This window comes from Vigna unguiculata, chromosome 3 (genome assembly GCF_004118075.2).
Source record: "Vigna unguiculata cultivar IT97K-499-35 chromosome 3, ASM411807v1, whole genome shotgun sequence".
Taxonomy (NCBI): domain Eukaryota; kingdom Viridiplantae; phylum Streptophyta; class Magnoliopsida; order Fabales; family Fabaceae; genus Vigna; species Vigna unguiculata.
In genome coordinates, this window is record NC_040281.1 from 8713091 (window position 1) to 8731392 (window position 18302).

Sequence of the window (18302 nt, forward strand, 5' to 3'; positions counted from 1 at the left end):
AATCAGTACGTATGGCATGGGACAAAACGTTATGTATAGTGAAAACACATGTTCATTTTCTTTTTATTCTAGTAAAAGTTTAGTAACTATAAAATTATTTTTATTAAAATTAATGATAACAATAAATAATTTGTATGTATTTTTTATTATTATTTTTTTAATTAATAGAAAACCAATTTTTTTTGGATGATATTTTTAAGAAAATATTAAAATTTAATTAACATAATTAATTTTCAATATTTTATTTTACGTCTTTTTTAAGTATAATTTAATCAATAAAATTCAATTATATGTTTTAGTTTGTATACACTATTTACAAACTTCTCTGTAAATACTATAAACACACACAAAAATGCGAAAAAGTTATCTATGACCAAGTTTTCATAAATAATCTTTTTATTTCCTTTTTAGGCATTATTTCCAATCCTTTTGCTAAAATATTACAAATACATAGACAGCGTTCTTAATTTGAGTGACAAGAATACTGAACTATGAAACCAAAATAGAATAAAAGAATAACAGTAAAAAAAAAAAAAATTCAAAGAGATCGTTTAATCAAATGTTTTAACATAACTTAAATGAAAATTTTCTTTAAAAAGAATCTATAAAAAACACAATTTATTAAATGAACTACCACAATATTTTAATTTTAAAGTTAAAAATTTAGGATTATTAAATTAAAAAAAATAAAGAGGCATAAATTAAATTCAAACTTACTAAATCATTTATAAATAATAATTATTTTCTAATTAATTAAACTAAATTATTATTTTCAAAACCAATTAAGAACTTATTAATTTCACATGAATAAAATATAATTTCACATGAACTTATTAATTATGATTTTTGGAGGGAAAAAAACGTGGTTGGTTTGGTTGTTTGTGAGGAGAGGCGTCACCTACTACCTATGTTGTGGTCAACTTTGGGACCTTGCCTCTGTTGGTAGCTGCAATAAACGGAACACGTGTGAAGTTGTTCCAACCTTTCTCAAAGTTTTTTTTTTTTTTTTTTTAACAATACCGAGTTGGAAGTGTTAGGTGGTGTGAAGATACTGCATGATCCACTTGAATCACCTCAAACTCAAAAACTCAACAACCATTCTGCAACTTTTCATTCAATTTCCAGATTTCAAAGAGGAGAGAAAGAGATGGTGAAGAGTGTGAGCGAATTGCAAGTAGAAGACTTGGTGAACGCAGGGTTAACACTAGCAGAAGCCAATGAACTGTACCGTGTTTTGAGGGATATTCTGTCTCAATGTCCCTCCGACACCGACAACCACCGCTCACTCATATGGCGCCACCTTGTCTCTCGAAAACTGCTCAAACCATCATTTCCACACTCCTTGCATCATCTTCTCTACCATTCTGTTTATCACTCTCAACACGCTTCCCTTCCTCTCTATTGGTTCCCTTCTCTGTAAGTCTTTCTCTGCTCATCACACTTATCACACTACAATCTCCACTCACTTCTCTTCTTCCTTTCAGGGACACCTCCAAATGCACCAACCTTGGCCGTTTCATGGAAACTCATGCCCCTCAACTTTTAGGACCTTCCTACAAAGACCCTATTTCCAGTTATCGCCTCTTTCACAACTTTTCCGTTCAACACCCTCAGGCAAGCAAAACCAAACACCTCTTTCTCTATTCAGACATAACATCTCTTCTTCTCTTTCTTTCTTTGTTAATTCTTATTGTGAATGCAGCTCTACTGGTCCCTTCTTCTGAAGGAACTTTCTGTCTCCTTTGTTGAACCTCCCAAGTCTATTTTAGATACTTCTGACCCTTCCAGACATGGAGGCACGTGGCTTCCCGCTTCTGTCCTCAACATTGCTGATTGCTGTCTGCAACCCAGTTCACATCCCTACAAACCAGATGACAGTATAGCCATCGTTTGGAGAGATGAAGGTTTTGATGATTCCGAGGTTAACCGTATCACGCTTAAACAACTCCGACAACAAGTAATGTAAGCCTTTTCAGCTCACACTTGCTTTTGGACCAAAGTTGTGTTATTCAATATAGGGAGTCTGATCTCTTGACTTTGATTTTAGTTCAGTCTGTATTTTTCAGTTGCACCAGTACATTTAATTTTTGTACTTTTTGATCAGGACAATTTGTGAAAATGAGTGTGAATTTGGTATTATTTGTTTCCATTCTTTTTGTTCTTGTATCTCACTTTTTAGATTTTGATCTTTCTCCCTTTGGGTTTATTCTTGAAGTAGTTTTCATAGTTTTTGCTGTGTTTTTTCCAGGTTGGTAGCGAATGCAATAGATGCCTCATTCTCGAAAGGAGATGCAATCGCCATTGACATGCAAATGACAGTGAATGCAGTGATTATATATCTGGCCATTGTTCTAGCAGGATGTGTTGTGGTATCAATTGCTGATAGTTTTGCACCAAAAGAAATTGCAACTCGCCTGCGTGTTTCTAAAGCTAAGGGTATTTTCACTCAGGTGATGTTTTAAATTTGGCATTGTGTATGACTTTAATAGTAACATGTTGTTCATCAAAGTGTACTATTCAATCGATATTGCCTTTGTTCTTTCCTAGTTATCAATTCCTGCGTGTTATACGGTTCATTGTGTGTGAAGCAATGCTAAAGTTACCAAATTGTTCTTTTGGCCTAAAAAAATTCATTTTCATTAAATGTTTCTTGTTTGATGAGATTCAACCAACAGCCCATGGTCACGGATACCTAATTCACGGAGAACTTGTTAAAATGATGATTTCTATTCGGGAAAACTTATTGGCCTATACATGTTTGATAAGGATGATGACTACATCGTATAGCTTTGATCCTAGATATTAGAAAAGAGGTGGATCTTGTTCAGGCTTATTACTCTTCGTGAATGGTGCATTGCAATAAATTAAGACATCACAAACTTGAGAAAGGTCAGGGTTTTAATAAATATTAATTAGGTAGAACAGTAGCTGCATTGAAAGCTGTATTTCGTGTGTTGAAGGGTGGCATGGAAGGAGTTGATAAAAACTAACAACCATATTGGTAGCAGTTTTAGTGATCAAAGAGTGCTTATTGAATTAGATTTCATGGTGCTGAGAGTTTTAGTAAGAAAAAATTAATTAAGACACTAAGTGATCTTAAAAATGTCTAGCCATAAGATAAATCTGGACAGATAATGAACATAAAGAAAATTGAAGATTAGAGTTCTAGATAAAGATGGTGGTTATCCCTGGCTTTCTGCCTTTTCTGTCCAGCACTTTCACACTCAAAATCTACAAGTAGCAATTATCTAAATCTTAAGCTGATAATTACATGGATGAACTTGTCATATATTGTTAGTTACATTTTGTTATATTCCCAACTATCTGTTAGTTAGAAATTAAATTTTCTAGGTTGCACCTGACAAATTAAACTGTTGGGAGACTGTTCATGATATCAGATTCTACCAGTCGTCAAGAGTTCTGTCCTCTCTGACAAATTCCCTTAATCAAATTATAATTTCACCAAAAAATCAGAGTGCACTGGTATTTTGTTTGTGCCTGAATCCCAAATGGGTCTCACTATTATTGGGCTTGTGCTTTATAGCTTAAGCTTTAAGACATTTGGTTCTTGAAACTATCGTTTAAGACATTGCTTCTTTGGAATGTTCTTTAGATATAAAAACATACAGCTTTAGCTTTTAGGAGAGTTGATCCTTGGCATGGTATAAAACTATCCTGATCCAGTGGTGAAGAGTTTGATCCTAGCTGTCATCACATTTAGGATCTTTAATATATGCACTTACATGATGAACTTTCAAAGATAAATTCGAACTGTTGTAATTTACTCAGCTTTGATTTGTTTCAGGATTTCATATCAAGAGGGGGCAGGAAATTCCCTTTGTACAGGTGAATAGTTTGTTGGTTTCTATGCTATATGGATGCTTAGTATGCATCTGTCTCTTCCTTTCATAAAGCATAATTATGGTACTTCTTCAATGCTCTTTCAATATGATTCTTCCACTTGGAATGTCGCATTTCTTGCTCATTTGTATTTTCTTGGCATTTTGATATGCTTAGACTTTCCTCCAGATTTTGGTCAGAACAAGGCACAACTGCCTTCCATTGACCAAGTTTCGTATTCTAGATGCATTTCCTAACTACTGCTTAATGCATACTTTAGTGCCACTCAGAATATTTTTACGAAGCAAAATTTAAAATATTTCAAGCTTTCTTGTAGTTTAAGCTAGATAAATTTAAGGTTGTTCCTTTTACATATAGAACACCAGCTCATTCTGCTTATTTCTCCTTGCAGTCGAGTCATTGAGGCAGCTTCATGTAAAGTTATCGTGCTTCCTGTGATAGGTGATGATCTAGGTGTGCAATTAAGAGAATGCGATGTATCATGGAAGGATTTTCTTTCTTCTAGCAGACAGCATCCTAGGTAATGCATACATTAAAATGTTTCTATTATGTGGTCTAAAATAGTCACTACTCAAGGTCCCATAAACAGAAAACATGGGTGAGAGAAGTTGCAATGTTTCTCTTGTTTAGTCTCACCTTAACATTTAAACCGTGGCAGGTCACATCATTACTCTCCATTCAATCAATCAATTGATGCTGTCACTAACATACTTTTTTCATCTGGAACCACGGGTAAAGATTCTTCCTTGAACAGTGAAACACATCAATAAGAAACTCCCATTATAATGATTTTCTAGTTACATTTTTACTTTTCAGGGGATCCAAAAGCAATTCCTTGGACTCAACTTTCACCCATAAGAAGTGCTGCAGATGGATGGGCTTTTGTTGATATTCAACCTGGAGATGTCTATTGCTGGCCTACAAATTTGGGATGGGTGATGGGCCCAACTCTTATATATTCATGCTTTCTATCAGGTGCAACTCTTGCTCTGTACCATGGATCTCCTCTAGGACATGGTTTTGGAAAGTTCGTTCAGGTATTTGTCCAACTCTAATATTTCAGTATATTTGTGAATTACAAAACACGTCTTATTCTAACAGACGGTCATTATTTGTGATTAACATAACATGTCTTAATCATCCAAGACTTTGGGACAGCATGCTAAATAAAATAAATGCTAACTAGTAGCAGGTCTGAATGGGAACTATACTAGGTTAGTTGTTTTTTCTTCCAAATTCCGGATGCAATGAAGTAATATGTTGCAGTGGGCCGTAGAGGGCAATGGTTGCAAGTTAGTGTCATCTACAGTGGCATAACTCATGAACATTCCTATCCTTTGTGAAAACAATTTGCATCTGTATGCCACTCCGATGTCAAAACAACGTAAACAAAGTTTTCTCCGTAGAAATTGTCTCATAAAATAGAATTACTAAGATGAAGCTTGTGATGACAAGAGAAGTATCTTGTCGGTGAGCTATGTCCATAAAAGTATATATGTTAACTTATGTAGTTTTGTTATGGTAAAAGAAAACAGAAAAACGAGTTTCCTTATGCATTTATTTGGCTGAGCCTCAACGACTAGGTGCTCTAGGCCTGAATGTACACGAAAGGGAAAAATAACCTTTTAGAAGGCAAGAATCTCATTTCTAGAACCTGACATAGCTACACACAGGTTTATTCTGGATGGGGTGAATCAAATATAAATGCAGCAATATACATAAGCGTCATACTAACTGTTGTATTCTGCGTCAATAGAATTTGATACGTTGCTCAAAGATCATCATTCAAATGCAATTGTTCAGGATGCAGGTGTTACTATTTTGGGAACGGTTCCGAGCTTAGTAAAGACATGGAAGAATACACAATGCATGGAGGGCTTGGATTGGACAAAGATAAAGTAAGTTCTTGTTTAGTTTGAACAATCAAGTAACTAATGAAAAACTGAACTAAACTGAGATTATATGCAGAACATTTTGTTCCACTGGAGAAACTTCAAATGTTGATGATGACCTCTGGCTTTCTTCGAGGTCTTATTACAAACCAATCATTGAATGTTGTGGAGGCACTGAGCTTGCATCTTCTTACATCATGGGAAGTCTACTGCAGCCCCAAGCTTTTGGAACATTTAGCACAGCATCAATGACAACTGGTTTGGTCATCCTTGACGAAAATGGAGTTCCTTATGTAAGAATATTTTCTTGGTAGTTTATTATTTGATCATATTGGTATTAACTATTTAGTATTTTGCCACCGACTTCAAACTGCTTTTCATCGTGTCAATACTTACCTATAATTTTGTTGTTGCAATGGATAATGGATGTCAAGTGCTTGTTAGCTGTAACATAGTCCAGACTTTTGAACCAATAACGCTAAATGGAAATACTAATCTCAAAATCTTGAGACTGTATGAGTGTGTTTGTGTGTCCTGTTAGAATTTTCAATTCTCTCAAGTCTTTAAGACTTTTTACTTTAAGGCTTTCTAATTTGTTTGCCTCTTTGACCAATGTGACAGCCAGAGGACGTTGCCTGTGTTGGTGAAGTGGGCTTGTTTCCTATATATATGGGAGCAACAGATAGATTGCTTAATGCTGATAATGATGAGGTTTACTTCAAGGGAATGCCAATGTACAAAGGAAAGGTATACACTTCAATTACCTATTTCCAACGTGACATTGTTTTCAAATTCAGTTAATAGCTATCTTAGAATAGTAGTTCAGATCTAAATGTATTTTTTGTGGCTTTTCTTGCATCCTAATGACATTTTAGAGGTCCAGAATGAATTGGTTCAATACATCTTAATGCTTGTTTGATGTCCTACTGCACAAGCACTCACTGACCGAATTGCACAGATAAAATCCAAAAATAAAGAAACTAGAGGATGAGATTACTCTTTAACTCTAAACTTAGGATGTTTAACTTCATAAAGGTTCAGTTAGTCACATTGTAACTTACATGGTAACTTAATAGACTATGTTGTGAGCTGTGATGTTAACTACTCACGTTCTGTTCTTATTCTAATAAACTTCTTCAAGTGGTTTGTTAATTTGTAATGTCTAAAATGATATAAGCAGGTTCTTAGAAGACATGGAGATATAATCAAAAGAACTGCTGAAGGCTATTTAGTTGTACAAGGGAGGGCTGATGACACAATGAATCTTGGTGGAATAAAGGTACCTCATCACCGCTACATTTATGTTTTCCATGTCAATGTCCAGCATAAATTAATAAGAGTTGAAGCTACTTGCTACTGATAATGGATTCTTCAGAAAATCATAAATTCCTACCTTGACACCTCTGTGTGACTGTCATTCTTACCTGGAATTTTCTGTTCTGATACGCAGACAAGTTCTATAGAAATTGAGCGTGTCTGTGATGGGGCTGATGAATGCATTTTGGAGACAGCTGCAATCAGTGTTGCACCTGCACATGGAGGCCCAGAACAACTGATTATATTTGTAGTTTTAAAGAAAGGATACAATTCAGATGCAGAAACTCTAAAAAGGAAATTCGCTAAAGCTATTCAAAGCAACCTTAATCCCTTGTTTAAGGTATGACCTTTGGTTCATTGCAAGCAATTACCATTTTGAATTGAATAAATCATGAAAAACCACAACTCAACGACTTAAACATTCATGAAATTTCAAGTTTGGAGGGAAATTCAAAATTTACCGGAATTTTAACCTGACTTGTGATGATTAAGTTATTGAGTTGATGTTCACAAACTCATTTTGTTATTTTACAGGTGAGCCTTGTTAAAATCGTTCCGGACTTTCCTCGAACAGCTTCCAACAAATTACTAAGGAGAGTTTTGAGAGATCAAGTGAAACGCGAGCTTTCAATTCAGAGCAGACTTTAGTGACATTATTAATTGGCAAAAGAACAAGACATACATCAAGATTCAGTTCATTCTCTTCACCTACCGTCTTTGGCGTGTAAACAAGATTCAGTTCCTTTTTCTCTGTCGTTCGTGTTCCTCTGCCACAATTCCTTGTAACATTCATTTTCTTCTTGCCGCAATAAAACCACTGATAAATCTTTTCTAAATTTTTATTCCCGCATCAAAATTCGTCAAAATCATTTTACAAATTCTAGAAATTTCATATTCAAAGACTTTTAGCATATTTTGTTATCATTCAAAGAATGATGATCAAAGCTGTATATTTCATAAATGAATTTAATTGGCTTTCCTGAATAAACGTTGGCTACTATTAATGTCTAATTCCTATCACATAATGAAGCGATACATTTAACAATGAACAACGTCTTGTATAAAAAATTCTCACATCCTTTTAGGAGACTTTATTTACGCCCTGTTCAAGTATCAGTAAATTGACCCTCGCTAAAAAATTACATTATAATCTTTAATTATTTTTTGAAGACAACTTTTTCATCATAAACAAGATTGGAACACTTCATTATTATAAATCACTTTCCGCCAAGATATATTCAAACATAAAGATTCATTTCATGAAATTATGATAACCAATCACGTTATTCCTCATTTTGCTAAACGTTATTTTGCGGTAATTTAGTAACACGATACCATTAGTAACTCAAAACATTCGCACACCTATCATCATCATAATCCCATCGCACAATAGGGAAGAAAAAAGTTGAGCTTAAATGAATTCTTACAAAGCAGGTACCAAATTCAAGTAAACATTATTATCACTAGATCTATAACAAAAACTAAAATGCAAAAAGCCCAAAAGAAATACGTCAATAGTACTGCATTTACTCGAATACAAAACTGATGCCTCTGGATGCCCAAAAGAAAGTCCCTTGTAACTTGAACTTAAATGGCAGAAAATTGTGATGAAGCGGAAATAATTAGTAGTCATTTACACAAATGAATATTCAACACTAATTGCAGCCATTTTCAAACAAATAGCAAGCAAAACAAACTGCAAAGGACACGCGTGCAAGTCGGAAGTATTAGAATTTCTTTGCTCCTCCTGCCAACACCAAATTGTAACTGCCGTCAGCAAAAAGCACAAAATTTGCACCAAGCAGTGATGAAGCAGAACATAAGTCATTTTGGTATGTATTTCCCAGCCTGGAATTTCACATCTCAGTTTCATTTCTTAGCCAAGACCTCTCCCTTGCACTCACTACCAGCAGTGACCACATAACCTGCTCCAACCTGCCAATATAAACAATGTCACATTCCGATTCAAATTGCAATCATGAAAAAATGGCCAGAAAAAGGTGAAACAAATTACTTGACAATCTTTTACTACTGCACGTTCTTGGAGCTGTACATTGCTACAGATAACAGAACCTTGGATTGAACAACAGTCCCCAATAGAAACGTGATTCATAACTACTGAATTAACAACCTGCGTGCATAAAACAAGTCACAAGAAAACTTGGCATTAACGTTATTGAATACAACTCATTAGTAATATGCCAGACTGTGTTGCTGATTACTCATTGTGGGTTGGAGATCATATACCACAGATAAATCAAAAGATCAAAAAGTAACCTCCTGTTAACTTGTAAGAATAACATATCATATCCAACCTTAACATTGGCACCTATCCGACAGTGACGGCCAATGACAGATCGTTTCACACTGCATTTGTCACCCATTTGTGAACCTTCCCCAAGCATACAATGTGGTCCAACCTACACAAATCATTACTATTTATATGAACCTAAAAATGGAATGAACAAAAAATAATGCTCCAGAAACTGTATATCAGACCACTAAAGTAACTCACAGTTGTTTTTGCCCCAAGCTCTGCAGAAGGATGGATAATGTTGTTTTGAGCAGAGAAAGAATACCCTGATAAATGGCTAGCCTCTCCTGTTACCTGTCACAGTAAAAAATGAATAATGCCAAAGAACCAGAGAATTTAAGACAACCACAACTTCCTGATAAAGGCCATAACAACAACAAACTCACATCTCGGTTTATGTCATTGTACGCTTGTATAGAATTTAAGCGAGCACAGTACTTGCTGCTTCCAGCAATATACACACAGCATTTGTGGGTTTTTCGATCAGAAGTAGAACTATAAGAACCCAGTGCATGCCGTAGATGAAATGTTGGTTCAGATGCATTAGCAAGTATTTGAGATAGCATTTGTTGGTTGCTCTGAGATATAACCTTTTCCGTTCCATTTTCTTCCACTGGTGGCATACCATTAAATAATACTTCTGATTTCTAACTCTCATTAAGAAAATTTGAACAAGGTCAGAATCCCTATAAGTTCAACAATACCCAACCTATCTCTTGAAAAAACATTAATAACTAACCAGTTGGCTCCGGACTAGATATGGCAATACGTCATGCTTTAAGCTCTGAAATGCACTTTTCTGATCTAGAACTTCTTGTAGAACTGATCTGCAAGAAAAGTTTGTTTCAGGATACAAAAATAAGTGATTCAAGACAAAAGAACAAAGAAGGAATTTAAAAAGAAAATGAATATACCTTTTGAACGCATACAAGTGGGCATCCATTAGATCAGCTCGTATTTCTATCTACATGAATGACAAATAACAATAAAGAGAAATAAGAAATAGCAAAAGTCTTGCTTTTAATTTCAAGTTAATCAGATGACCAATTCATATTTTCACAGAAGATGCTACTTCTGTAAGATTGTCAGATAGAACAGTTTTCTAACTCTGGAAGCATGATAACCAATTTCCATTTCTACATAAATCACAAACAGAAAACAATTTCAATGATAAAGTTGGTCAATGTGCTGAACAGGAGATGCAATAATAGTAAATAGCAAATGAAAAGTAGAAAGTTTTGCTATAGAATAGACAGTTAAATCTCACACCATAAGAATGATAAACTTGCAATATTAGAGAGATTATAGGCAGGTGGAACCAACTAAGAAGGTCCAGACACGAGGAAAAGAAAAGTACCTGGCCAACTGCAGGGAGTATGCTCTTCTGAATTCGAAGATCCTTCTCAACTTCTGCTCCTGAAAAGTGTTGCAAGATTCCACATGAACACACACACAACAATACTATGCCATATATAAGTACAAGTTAGATAACTAACCAGTTGCTATGTGAACTAAAAACTGCTTTGTGGGATCCAGCCCTATCAAATCATAGCGGCCAGGTTTCTTTGTTTTGTCTTTCCCACCAGAAGATACTGACTCTGAAGGTCCACTCACAGGAGCAGAGCAGAGCATAGCAGTAACAACTGCATCATGTCGTCTATGAGTAGCTGCAACAGCACCAAGCGGCACATCCGTAACAAGATCACCACTGACAACCTGCAGAAAATCAACGCAGCCATGAAGAACAACATTATTTAGATCACAGAGTTCACAGGCAAGGGAGGGAGGGATATTCCACCAAAATGTCTTTAGCAGTTAGGTGATGAGAAATAGCTCTAATTGCACCTGCTGTACCCACATCCTCAGGAATTGCAGCAACCTGGACAATTGTTAAGCAAAAAAAATCATCACACATGTCTTTGCATTATCAATCTTTTAAGGAAAAACTAAATAAGACCATTTAGATCATTTTCTTAACAAGCAATCATAAAAGAAGAAAATGAAAAACAAAAACGAATCATACTTCTTCCACAAGTTAAAATCAACTTGTGCACCTCAGCTTCTGAAGAAGTTAGATGAGAGATCCTCAATAAAAATTAAAGTGCATAGGTTAATTTGAACTTATTAAAGAAGTGTAAGACCCTGTTTAAATAAGCTTCTCAATAAGCACTAATAAGAGAATAGAATAAGAAGGTAAAACAAATTAAGGCAGCATCTCCCAGGAATCAAAACTGACTTATACTTAAGCTAATTTATGAAAACTCTTCCATTTCACTTCTTCAAATCAGACGATTTTAACTTGCACGAAAAATTAATTCATTTTATCTTTTGTTTTCTTCTAACGCGGGTGATCAATGAGAAGTTTCCCCAAGAAAGAGTCTACTCATGTTACTATTTAAAAGTTCATCCAAACAAAACGTAAGTAAGGCCAAGGTACCATTATCCTTACGGTCACTATCAAGATACATAGCGACAATGAATCATGTCTAGTAAATGAAAGGTAATACCAAAAAATCGATTACCTCAACATGGAGGCGATCAGCATAAGCCCCTGAAATCCAAGCCCCGACACGAAGAGCCGCTTCTTCGCCTTCAACCACCTACGGTTAAATTTCCTCACTAATTTCACTATTTACCCTTTCCAATAACACCTAAGATTGCGAGAAATGAAATTACCACAATGAGATCCTTGAGGTTGCTAAGCTCCAAGTACTCGAGAACGTAAGAGATAACGGGGCGATTCGCCACCGGAAGCAACGCGTTCGGAAGCTCCTGCAGACAGAAATAAGCGCTTTCATATAACATAATAGCGTCGAAAATTGTTTGGTTAGAAGCATTTCCGTTGGGAACCTGGGAAACGAGGGGGAGGAGCTTCTTGGAGACGCCACCGCCGAGAACCACCACTTGAAAATCCATGGCCACAACAAAACGCAAAGCCAAACAGGGTTTTGGGGTTTTCGAGGGTTCTGTTTCAATTTCCCTAATCAAATCTCGGATTCTACAAACGCTTACTCATTCATTCATTCCCAAAACCCAAACCCAAATCCAAACACGCCTTTAATCCACCTTCTGTTAATGTCAAATGCACCTTCCCTAATTGGTGCACCAAATTTGTTCCCTGCACACAACTTTTTTATTTTATTTTTATCCTTTTTCATGAAAAAACATCCTGGTTTAATTTTGGTTTAACAACATAATATATATTCAGATTTTTCTTTTGTCTATAATAAAAAATATGTCAGTCTTCTGTGAAAAAATATTTTGTATTTCATTTTATCATTACATGGATTCTGATAATTTAACATACAAAACCTATAATAAAAGTATTTTTGAGATCGTATAATAAAACCAAAATTTTCCAAAGACAAGATTAAAAATAAATGAAAAATCAAGGTCGATAATAATGAAAAAATTATTTAGACATGAAAACATGTTTAGTTAATTAATTTTTATGTAATGCTATTACATTTATTCGTTTTGAGCATTTATTAAATTCATTTTAATCGATTAAAAGTTGTGGTCGGTATAATTTTTAAGTTAGTGTGAAAGTTAATAAGTTATTTGTGATTAAGATAACATTGACAACTCAAAATATGGATGGATAAATTATTTTTATTTTTTATTTATTTTGAAATGTAAGTGTAATTATATATAAGAATGACTTGTTCTTACATTATATTATATAAAAATACATGTAAGAAAAAATCATAAAATTATAATTTTGATGTTTTAGATGGAAAATAATATTAAGTTGTTATTTATAATTTTTTTAATTGGGACATTTACACTGTTTTTTTCCTCTTCGCCGCAAATATCAACCAACATTTTGAATTAAATTTATAGTGAAATATTTTAAAGAATATCTAGTGTATTCCTTGTGTTTTTTCGTTATTGATGTTTTTATGATAAATTAGGTTACTTTTTATTTATCTTAGGTATTTATTTAATTTAGGAAAACGAATGTTTGACAAAGTAAATGTTATAAAGTTTTTGACAAACTGACGTGATATATATTAAATGAATTTTTTGAGTTAAAAAATACTAGGATTGCGCGTGTGAGAGAGAAATCGAAGAAAAGGGAGGTGGTTTAAAAAATGGGGTTCTCTTTCACAAAAGCAGCTCCTGCGCCGTGGAGTTCTTTATCACCTGCTCTTAAGCTTTTCTTCCCCACGATGAGAGAGAACCATTCTGCAAATTTCCGTTGATTAAAATTTCCATTGCATTTACCCAAACTCCATTATCGTTACACATCGAATCTCACCTATACGAAAGCAGTCCGTCCCGACAGTGGTAGACGAAATTACAGTGGAACGTTCCCGACGGTGGTTGACGAAAAGCATTGCAGGTTAGGTTTTTCGATTGTAAATCAATTTGGGGTTTAGGGTTTTGATTGGAAACCATAGCTTCTTGGAGTCAAATGCATTTTTGGGGCTTAGGGTTTTGACCGGAAACTGACGTGGTCCTTGTGATATGTGTCACAGCGTCGTGCTCCGTAAACACCACACTTCAATTTTTGACCTAACTACGACAATGGCACGACGCTGTGACACATATCACAAGGACCACGTCAGTTTCCGGTCAAAACCCTAAGCCCCAAAAATGCATTTGACTCCAAGAAGCTATGGTTTCCAATCAAAATCTTAAACCCCAAATTGATTTACAATCGAAAAACCTAACATGCAACTTCAATGCTTTCCGTCAACCACCGTTGGGAACGTTCAACTGTAATTTCGTCTACCACCGTCGGGACGAACTGCTTTCGTGTAGGTGGGATTCGATGTGCAACGATAATGGGGTTTGGGTAAATGCAGCGGAAACTTTAATCAGCGAAAATTTGCAAAATGGTTCTCTCTCACCGTGGGGAAGAAAAGTTTAAGAGCAGGTGATAAAGAACTCCAGCGCGGGAACAACTTCTGTGAAAGAGAACCCCATTTTTTGAACCACCTCCCTTTTCTTCAATTTCTCTCTCACACGTGTAGTCCAATATTTTTTAAACTTGAAAAATTCATTTAATATATGTCACATCAGTTTGTCAAAAACTTTGTAACATTTACTTTGTCAAACAATCGTTTTTCTTTAATTTATTTTGAATACTTCTCATTAAATATAGTTTTAATTAAATTTTTAAATTTAAAGCATTATTTGTTGGTAAAACTATTACAGTCTGTTATATCTTGTAATTTTGCACTTCTTGAAGAAAAAAAAAATACAGAAGTGTTAGTTTAAACCTAAACCTTTGTATAGAGAAAAGAGAAGCCGTGTGTTTAGGTTTTTGGGATGAAAAAGTGAGGAAGAAAAGTTATACGCAACATTTTAAAAATTCATGTGTATCAAATTCTTGGTGGTCAAATGTAAATTTAAATTTTTGTCCTGCCTTTGTAATAAGACGTAAATAAAACTTTTTATGTATAACTCTTTGTAGTTAGAGATAAGCAAATTTCTTATTTACATCTAAACATTTGTGACCAAAAGTAAAGAGTTTCATTTATGATTAAACATTAACCATTAGTGTCTGACGTAAAAGAGACTTTTTTTTTTTTTATCTAATTAGAAAGGTTCAAATATAAAAAAGTTTCTCGTATTTTCTCTTATTTATAAGAATGTTAGTATCCTTTTTAATGTATAATTATATGTAGTCAAAACGTAAATTATGTTGCATAATTGACTCATTTTCCATTAATAATAGGTTTTCTAAAAAACTCGCTAAAATGTAATATAAAATATGAATACATAACTTAAAATCTCTAAGACCTACAATTATGGTTATTAACTTTAAGATATCCATTACATTTTTGTGCTAGACTTACAATAAAATCTCCATCAATTTTTAACCACATGAATCTATATGACTTAAACACTTTGTAATATAAGTTTGTTACAATACTTGCCATTCAAATCAAACAAAAGCATAGATTTATTTAGTATAGCAAATTCCTAAATTACATTACATAGACATTATTTATTAATATTTTCATAATTATTTGTAATGTTTAATCATTATATATCATCATTTGGTTAAAGATGTATCTTGCTTAAGTGAAAATTAATATATTGAATGAAAATTGGTCAAAAACTATCACGAGTTTCCAATCTCATTTTCGCTTGAATATAATTACTCTGACAAATAAAAATGTGACTTTTACATTTTTTTTTGAGTGAGAGAGAAAATCTCGTTCAAGAAAAACAGAAGATAAAATGACAATCTAACAATAATTTAAAACATGTTTTCAAAACATATAATTATCACTTCTAGCACATCATTAATTTTGAACAAGTTTAAACTATAAAGATTAATAATTCATGCACAAATTTTATATACAAATCACTTTTAAATTAGGGATTAGTGGTTGATAAAATTACAAGAGAAAAAAAAAGACTAAATTACAAAATTATATAGAAAAAAAAGTTTAGATTTGTTGAATGAGAGGAAGAAGGAGTTTTCAAAAGGTTTTCTTTTAAAAAGAAAAAAATGAAAAATGTTATAATATAAGACAAATGTTCTCCATCCACTAAAAGAATGAAACTTAACAAATATTCCAACACACTAAAAGGGTAAAACTTAATTTAGTATATATAAATATTACCATATAAAACTATTATCAAACAAATTAAATCTTCAAAATCTAAATTTAATTATCACTTATACTTTGCAATGTTTATAGTAATAAAAAAAAGATATCCATACATTGTATGGAATCTAGGAAAAATTTAGATTATGAAAAACAGTACTTTTTTTCACTTATACAAAGATAAATTACAATTTTGTTGGGCCTTTTCATACAAACACATTGTCTTGTTTATAGTAAAAAAAACAATATACAGTCTAAATTTTTCAAATTTATTTGCTCGCCCTTGATATTTAAAATAGGGTGAACTTAATGGCATTTCTAATTATAAGTAGTAGAGGTTGATTTTTATATAATGTATTTTGTCAAGCAATATGGAAATGTTTTAAAAATGACCTAATACTGTACGTAAATGGTAAAAGTCAATGTTAAAGTAAGAAATCACTGTCATAAAATTAAATTGATGACTGTAATTTTTCTGGTTATGTTGAAGTTGAGTGAGAAAATTTTCTGGTAACATTAAGGTTTAAATAGCTTTTAGGGTATGATAAGTTGAAACCTCATTATCACCATTGAAAAAGGGGAAAAATTTCAAGAACGAAGCACTCTTTTAACATACTCAACCTATATTAGTTGCATAATTTTTCTACCCATGAATTTTGTGAGAGAAGCATAATTTGAAAGAAGTAGAAGGACTATCAAATTAAAAGTAATATACATGTGATATTTGTATGGTAAACAAAAAACTAATAACAAATTTGGTATAATTATATTACACATCGCTCCCTCACTATATTTCAACACAGCACCCTGATTGAACAAGCCCAGAAAAACCCTCAGCAACACTTATACTTTTCAATTTACGATTCTGCCCCTCCTCCATGTCCACCAAATAGAACCCGTGAGCTGCCCCTTCGTATTCGGATCCACTCAACACAACGCTCGACCCGATCGCAACCCCACAAACCCCGACCTTAAGACCCGGATCCAAACCTCTAAAATTCACCAGTTTCCCATCTTTCCCAACGCCAACACAAGACCTGGGACACCGACCCTCTTCCCAAACCCCGTTAACCTCCCTCCACTGACCCGACCCAAGATCCAGCACCTCCACCGACCCGTCAAACATCCCCTGCCTCTCCGTACCATATCCACTAACAACCCAAAACTCATCCCCCACCACCACCCCCTCGCACTCGTCCCTCTCACGGCCCATCGGGCCCACCCCGACCCACTCGTCGCGCCTCGGGTCATAAGCCCACGCCGACCTCAGCGCGTTCTTATTCTCGTCATGCCCGCCCGCCACATAAACCCGACCCCTCCCCGACCCGATCGCGAAAAACGACCGCTTCTCCGGCATGTCCTTCCCCCGCCGCCACTCGCTCGTTCGAAAGTCGTAAACAAACACCGCCGTCAAGGGCTCGTAACTCGCCGGGTCCCACCCTCCCATGAGCACGAGGCTCTCATCGCAGCTCGCCAGCTGGCAGAACAGCGGCAACCCGTTCGGGTATTCCGGAACCGGTTCGACCCGGTCCCACGCCATGCTCTGGGGGTCGAACAAACTAATCCCGTAAGACGGTGGCAGTGAGCCGGTGAGTTTGTCGTGGTGCGGTTGGTCCTGACGCGCCTGAAGGAGGCACGTGACTCTTCGCGTGCGGCCGGTTTTCTTGCGATGGGTGTAGAATTGGTCGCTCTGGAGGAGGTGGTGCCATTGTCTGCAGACTCGGAGTGCGACTCGGTGCGCTGAGTGGGGCAAACGAGTTAGGCACTCGAGTCCAAGGTCTGTGGGTAACCCTGGTATCAGGTCGTTGAAGTGGATGAAGATGGAGAAATCCATATTCTAAGTGTGTTAGTGTTTCATGATGACGCGGCGGTTGAAGCATTTATAGAGATAGAAGCCGTTAGATAAGTCATCATAATCCAGTACAGTACTTCCCTCCCAGATATTTTTTATCACCTTAAAACCTAACTACATTTCTTAAATATTTTCACTTTATCATCTCTGTAATAAACGATTCATCTTAAATTTCACAAAAAAAAAAAACAATTTTCGAATTAACATAAAATTAGCATAAGAGTCATGCGTGTAATTTCAGATAATTTATATTTTTAGTATATCAACTCTTAAAACTTTTACTTGTAGTATAATTATAATCACGAAGAAATTGACACCTTATATCTCAATAGTTACGTGTTGTTCTATAGAATGTGTCTGTATGAAAAGAGAAAAAAAAAAAAAAAAGTGCCTTGAAACCAGTCAGTCGAAAAGCAACTTCACAATCCAGAAACAAATGTTCTGTTGTTTCCTCGTATTGACAACATAAGAGAAAGCACATCCTTCTTTCCAAGATT

General features: G+C 34.8%; 3 protein-coding genes across 3 annotated transcripts; 1 reads left to right on the forward strand and 2 right to left on the reverse strand.

Annotated features, from left to right (window-relative positions):
* Positions 1 to 997: 997 nt before the first annotated feature.
* LOC114174986 (probable acyl-activating enzyme 18, peroxisomal) lies at positions 998 to 7910 on the forward strand. Its single transcript, XM_028059728.1, has 14 exons — positions 998 to 1416; positions 1485 to 1614; positions 1703 to 1962; positions 2249 to 2450; positions 3806 to 3846; positions 4253 to 4381; positions 4520 to 4593; positions 4678 to 4898; positions 5665 to 5759; positions 5830 to 6046; positions 6375 to 6500; positions 6934 to 7032; positions 7204 to 7410; positions 7605 to 7910. Exons 1-14 carry the CDS (start codon positions 1148 to 1150, stop codon positions 7716 to 7718), a joined length of 2184 nt encoding a protein of 727 aa, XP_027915529.1. The 5' UTR covers positions 998 to 1147; the 3' UTR covers positions 7719 to 7910.
* A 552-nt stretch (positions 7911 to 8462) lies between these two features.
* LOC114174926 (translation initiation factor eIF-2B subunit gamma) lies at positions 8463 to 12503 on the reverse strand. The gene is made up of 13 exons (XM_028059658.1): positions 12235 to 12503; positions 12061 to 12156; positions 11907 to 11984; positions 11183 to 11263; positions 10881 to 11100; positions 10742 to 10800; positions 10299 to 10348; positions 10124 to 10211; positions 9771 to 10031; positions 9586 to 9678; positions 9386 to 9490; positions 9085 to 9201; positions 8463 to 9005 (listed from the first exon to the last, which is right to left on the reverse strand). Exons 1-13 carry the CDS (start codon positions 12298 to 12300, stop codon positions 8940 to 8942), a joined length of 1380 nt encoding a protein of 459 aa, XP_027915459.1. The 5' UTR covers positions 12301 to 12503; the 3' UTR covers positions 8463 to 8939.
* A 4123-nt stretch (positions 12504 to 16626) lies between these two features.
* Positions 16627 to 17859, reverse strand: LOC114176731 (F-box/kelch-repeat protein At2g44130-like). Its single transcript, XM_028061865.1, has one exon. The coding sequence runs from the start codon at positions 17785 to 17787 to the stop codon at positions 16741 to 16743; it is 1047 nt and encodes a 348-aa protein (XP_027917666.1). The 5' UTR covers positions 17788 to 17859; the 3' UTR covers positions 16627 to 16740.
* Positions 17860 to 18302: the final 443 nt, after the last annotated feature.

Bases quoted from the DNA above. Each gene is read 5' to 3' on its own strand.
- LOC114174986 (XM_028059728.1), top strand. From the start codon at position 1,148: ATGGTGAAGAGTGTGAGCGAATTGCAAGTAGAAGACTTGGTGAACGCA. The intron at 4,594-4,677 runs GTAAAGATTCTT...TTTACTTTTCAG, and splicing joins TTTTTCATCTGGAACCACGG to GGGATCCAAAAGCAATTCCT. The intron at 7,033-7,203 runs GTACCTCATCAC...TCTGATACGCAG, and splicing joins TGAATCTTGGTGGAATAAAG to ACAAGTTCTATAGAAATTGA.
- LOC114174926 (XM_028059658.1), bottom strand. From the start codon at position 12,300: ATGGATTTTCAAGTGGTGGTTCTCGGCGGTGGCGTCTCCAAGAAGCTC. The intron at 9,202-9,385 runs GTTGGATATGAT...TTATGCACGCAG, and splicing joins GGATAGGTGCCAATGTTAAG to GTTGTTAATTCAGTAGTTAT. The intron at 9,006-9,084 runs GTAATTTGTTTC...TTATATTGGCAG, and splicing joins CAGTAGTAAAAGATTGTCAA to GTTGGAGCAGGTTATGTGGT.
- LOC114176731 (XM_028061865.1), bottom strand. From the start codon at position 17,787: ATGGATTTCTCCATCTTCATCCACTTCAACGACCTGATACCAGGGTTA.